We start from the raw sequence: 6,000 nt of genomic DNA, 5'->3' as shown, positions 1-6,000 counted from the left end.
GGAAAATGCCGAGATATATATATTTTGTTTAAATCGCGGCATGGTCAGTCATACACCGCCCGAAATAACAGACGGGAAAATGCCGAGATATATTAAAAATTCGTCCATTTGATGACAATCGTCACGATGAAATATTTAATTTATACGTCGTCACAATAATGTGGAGAGAGGAGCATAGCTTCGTTCACGTGTCGCCACACACGGGAAATTGCCGAGATATATATTTTTTTAATTGCGGCATGGTCAGTCATACACCGCCTGAAATAACAGACGGGAAAATGCCGAGATATATTAAAAATTCGTCCATTTGATGACAATCGTCACGATGAAATATTTGATTTATACGTCGTCACAATAATGTGGAGAGAGGAGCATAGCTTCGTTCACGTGTCGCCACACACGGGAAATTGCCGAGATATATATTTTTTTAATCGCGGCATGGTCAGTCATACACTGCCTGAAATAACAAACGGGAAAATGCCGAGATATATTAAAAATTCGTCCATTTGATGACAATCGTCACGATGAAATATTTGATTTATACGTCGTCACAATAATGTGGAGAGAGGAGCATAGCTTCGTTCACGTGTCGCCACACACGGGAAATTGCCGAGATATATATTTTTTTAATCGCGGCATGGTCAGTCATACACTGCCTGAAATAACAAACGGGAAAATGCCGAGATATATTAAAAATTCGTCGCCACACACGGGAAATTGCCGAGATATATTTTCACTTTGCACAAAAATAACATCAAGTAATCGAATCAATAGGAATGTCCTGTGCCTATAACATCGACGTTATAGGCACAGCTGCATCTAGGCATTGTGTAACATCGACGTGGCTTTTGTTTTAATTAAAACTTTTTGTACTTGTTTTCCAGAAGAATTGCAAAATAATCAAAAATTTAATAATAATCAACTGCAAATTGATGTAGGTTAGGGTTATCAGAATTTTTTTAAACCTCAGATTTGTGTTCTACACACCAAAATACGTAATATGAACACCCCTCTCGATTGATTTACAAAAAAAAAAAAGTATGGCCCGCCCTAATACCAGAGCCTCCCTCGTATATATATTAACAGGCCAATGGTGTTTGCCTGTTCCACGCGAAAACACGGAGACGCTCATCCGGGAGAAAAGCTTATTAAGTAAAAGGTGCTTCAAATAAATCCAAACCTCCATTAAAATTATAATTCTTTCGATCAGACAAAAAAAAAATTTGATCCTGGACGGTGTATAGGCTAGAGACCACTGCCTCGATCACTCCCGAAAATGTTTATTTTTTTTCCTTTCGTGTTAAGAAATGTATAACCTTCAATTTTGGAGTTATTTTAACCATCGTATGAGTGAAGGGGCTTCCTTTTCACGTTTACTTTAATTTTAATTTTTACGATCACTTTAAAACCGGCCAATAATAGATATTGTACTACGTCACCTATTCACCGCTCAAATTCTCATATGTCGCTGTTACTTGTATTCACTTCAATTTCTTTCCGTTTGCAGGTACACATTACTCAGATAACGTAAAATAAAAGAAATTAAAACATACACGTTAAAAAAAAAATTTTTGAGTAATCTTTGTACGGTAGGCTACATACCGTACATTGATCTGGTTCAGGCTTCGGCTAAATACATGCGCAGAACTATGCAGCGCATCTGATTTATGATTAAAGACCGGAACGGGAATGCAGTTTGCTAGTGATCAATGATTGTAACGAACTGTCAGAATGTCCGTAAAAGTCTTTGAAAGGTTTTTGTTGAAATTAAGGGTGGATGCATGGAGCCTGGAGGGTTGGTTGGTTAGGTCTCTAAAGGTAAGAATGTAAGGAAACCGATTAACCGAAGGTAAGACGGTTGAAATGTGGGAAGTGTAAAAAGAAAAGTGAATTGGGACTTCGTGTCAGAAAAGAGGTATCGAGCGGGAGTGTATAGTAAACACCACCGCGCACTACACCGCATGGCCGCACAACTCCAAACGATAATAATACACAGATGAATCAAAGGACTTCCGCTCCATTCCATTCTTTCTTATCGTCCACGTGAAACATGGAACATTTTATCTACTGGCAATTCAAGTTTTTTTTTTTAATGTGCATTTTGCACATCCTTTTCCCATTGATAGCATTAAACATGTGAATTTAATTAAAGCTACTTTATCAACCTTGGGAATTTGTTCCGCATCCTGCAAAAGTACAATTTTTAATCGCATAAATAATTAGCAATAGGTGTTCAGTATTCCGACCTAATGAGCAGGTGCAGGAACGAACGACAAAACGAATGAATACTGAACGACGCATGACGTGAGCACGCTTTGTGTTGTTGAAGTTGAATCCTTGTGTTCTCTTCGGCTGTCGTTTGGGGTCGTCCGGCGCCGATAACCCGATCTCCCGACAGGATCGACCGCTCGGACATTAAGCCTGCCATCCTCCCAGCATGGGTTCTGTGAGGTTCAGTTGTGGTGGCTTCGGCTGCACCCGTGGTGCGCTTTGTGTCCTTAACGTGCTGTACATGGTGAGGAGGGACCCTGGGACTGGGTGCATCGGCACCTTGAATGTTCTAATGATATGTGCTTTTATTATTACCTGTGGAACGTGTGATCGTGCAAATCGACAGGGCGGGTCTTGTGTTTGTGGTGCTTGTTTTGATTTGATAACATTAACACGGAGAAGGAACGACGGACCAACCGAATGTACACGTCACGTGATGACAGGTGCGGCGACCCGACCACGTGACTAAGGTAAGTGAACAGTCCTCCAGGTGCATACTCGAGTTCAGTGATCTCTGACCTGGATTTTGAAGAGGTGGTCATACCTGCGGTTGCTGAGGTTATTTGTTGATGTTTTGGTCAGGTAGACCAGTACGTGTTACTATGACCTCTACCTGAGGAGTACACGGTGTCTCCCCCGAGCCATCAACCATAAATGACGATGGATCCTTGTCTTGTGATAAAATAATTGTTTGCATTCCCCATGCACGGCCAAAGTCATATTGACAGGAAGAATATACATTGTTTGGTGGAACCTTTCAAATTACATTTTTCTTTTTAGATGAACCAGTTATCTATCACTATCAGGCTGGAGAGAGGGCCTAGAGGTACGCGCACTCACCTCTAAGGTATGTAGCCTGGGTTCAAATCCCTACCCAGGTGTACACTGTCATCCCTCCCGGTGTTTCACAGGTAGGGTGATTCATCAATGTGGGTGCCGTCCCTCGGAAAGACGTTAAACTGGTGTCCCGTCTGCTGGTGTTGGTTGGTGGACGTTAAACATCCCACGATGTCTTTCGCGAAGAGCGGTTGAGCTGTCGCAATCTGCGGCACCATGAACAAAGTACAAGTCCCTGCCGCACGTGCCCCAGCCTACAGGGGACACTGCATCAGCGGCACAGCCACACTTCCAGAAATGATGCAACCAACAGCCACAGAATGCACATGAAATTATATATCCACTGCTACTACTACTACTGCACTTCTTGTGGAGTTAACCTGGGACGCCATTGGACCAACAGTCTCTTGAATTCGCTGGCCAGGCCTGTCGTTCGACCGAAGGCGGCAGGAATTTGGGATTTGTTCAACGTGCTGGCGATGACTCGCCGGATTTTCAGGAAAGAACCCTTGGGATATTTAACGTCCACCGGACAGTGTTGAGGATACCACTCCAACCCCAACGTTCATCCGAGGGATGGTGCACTTTGTGATGCAACGAGCCTGCGAATCGCCAACCGGACAGTTTATAATCGGGTCCAGAATCGAACCCCGACTGTACAGTTCAAAGGTTAATGTGCTACCTCCGCGTCATCCTGGCCCGTCAAAAGGTTATCCAGTTATAGGGCACATGCGTGTATAATAACATATTAATTTACACAATGAACGTGACAAATTATTGGCATCAACATGCTGGCTTCCCTTGTCGAAGAAGAATTTTGCTTGTATTGGTTCTTCTCAAAAATCTTATTTGCCTTTGCGTTAGAAAATTACACAATGAAGCTTTTTACAATTTATTACAAATCAATTTTAACAACTTGATTCATACAGCCGCGGTCCCCTTGGTATTTAAGTGCCACTTAATTTTTGCCATGCCATTGCATCATTTCATCATCCGTTAATAGGTTAAACTGAAGGTGGCTGGCTGAAACGACCTTTATGTCTCAAAGTTCAGTTGCTTCCACCTGTCGGAATACCGTAGCTAAAACAAATTGACAAAAACGTAACAGAACAAAAGGAACAGTAGAAAAAGGGTCGAAACACACCAACGGCAGTGTTGATGGACAGAATTGAGGGAGACTTGGAAAGGTTAATAAGGATAAAGATCATGGCACATAATTGTGGATAAATAGAGAGGGTGCGGCACTGCTTGCTTGAAGTCCTGGAGGAAATAGTGAGACAGGACAACCTCTGGAAGGTGGTTCCATGGAGTTGAGGTGTGTATTCGGCCTGGATTTTTGGAAGTTTAACTAGGAGGGGGTTAATATTTGATTTTCTGAAATGTTATGGTGATCAACATGTTTTTACCTCTGCCACTGAAGGTGAAGATGTTTTCACCCCTGTTTGTCGGTGAACAAGATATCTCAAAAAGTTGTGGACGGATTCAAACGAAATTTGGCAGAGATGTAGCGTATGTGACACGGACTAAATTATTAGATTTTGGCGAAGATCCGGATGCGGATACTAGAATTTTTTATGTGATTCTTCACCATTTGGAGATAGGGCCAAAAACGATACATAGCAGGATATCTCAAAAAGTTGTGGACATATTTGGACGAAACTTGGTAGACCGGTTGTGTGTGTGACAAGGACTAATCAATTCGATTTTGGTGAAGATTCGAATATGGATTTGGACAAGAGCATTGTTTAATTTTTAAGTGATTCTTCATCATTGAGAGATCAGGCAAAAAGCGATTATATAACATGGTATTTTAAAAGTTATGGACGCGTTATGACTAAACTTGGTGGACGAGTTGGTTAGGTGACAAGCACAAGCTGATTAGATTTTAGTTCAGGCTTGGATACAGATCCGGGCCTATCAATGGGATACCAAACGTAAACTGTTCACCAGGCGGAGCTATGCGCTCTACCGAGTGCCGTTCTAGTTACGTCCGCCACCAAAGGTGGATGGAGGTTATGTTTTCACCCCTCTTTGTCCGTTTGTGAACAAAATATCTCAAAAAATTGTGGACGTATTCGGACGAAATTTGGCAGAGATGCAGCGTTTGTGACACCGACGAAATGATTAGATTTTGGTGAAAATCCGGATTCGGATCGAGCTAGTATAATTTTTTAAGTGATTCTTCACCATTGGGAGATATGGCCAAAAACGATACATAGCAGGATATCTCGACGTTATGGATGGATTTGGACGAAACTTGTTGAACAGGTTGTGTGTGTGACAAAGAATCGATTCAATTTTGGTGAAGATCCGGAACCGGATCCAGCTAGTATAATTTTTTTACGTGATTTTTCACCATTGTGTGATATGGCCAACCAGACTTAGGGATACTCTCTACTGAGTGCCGTTCTCGTTTCCTGATGGAATGACCAATAAGTCGAGGGAACTACTTTGGTGTTGGTTCTGTTGTGGTCTAGGCCTAGGGAAGCGTTCCATCGAGTGCAGACCATCTCTAATTGCCACTTATTGGAACCTACATCAGTATTTTGGAACAGGAATGAAATCCTTAACTTTGTTGCAGTTTAGTTTATATCAAAGCTCACGGTCCTAGTATTGTTCTACAGCAGGATAACTCCCCTTCACAGACCATAAAGGTTGTCCAGTCAATGCATCCAACAACTGATCAATGCGATTCCAGAGCAACATATAGATATATCAATCGCAAAGTCGCACGTCAATGGCTGAGGTTCTGGGTTGAAACCGCCAAGAGACGGTTGTGATCAAATGTGGTGAATTTGAAGAAACCATATAACATGTAACCTCAGGAAGCAATGTGTGGAGAGACTCCAAAAGCAGCCAAGTGTAAGCTTACATATCAGAAATATGCCACTG

The 6,000-nt window shown here is 42.1% G+C and overlaps 1 protein-coding gene across 1 annotated transcript in view; it reads left to right on the top strand.

The window, feature by feature from the left end:
* Positions 1-2,283: 2,283 nt before the first annotated feature.
* The window catches only part of LOC137434323 (tetraspanin-31), a 15,796-nt gene continuing 12,079 nt past the window's right edge, over positions 2,284-6,000 (top strand). Inside the window, exon 1 of the mRNA XM_068127221.2 lies at positions 2,284-2,515. Within this exon, the coding sequence (XP_067983322.1) occupies positions 2,438-2,515 (78 nt within the window). The 5' untranslated portion in view covers positions 2,284-2,437. The remainder of the gene's footprint in view (positions 2,516-6,000) is intronic.

Source organism: Myxine glutinosa, chromosome 10 (genome assembly GCF_964187855.1).
Source record: "Myxine glutinosa chromosome 10, kmMyxGlut1.1, whole genome shotgun sequence".
In the NCBI taxonomy this organism is placed as follows: Eukaryota; Metazoa; Chordata; class Myxini; order Myxiniformes; family Myxinidae; genus Myxine; species Myxine glutinosa.
This window is presented reverse-complemented; position numbering and strand designations above follow the sequence as displayed.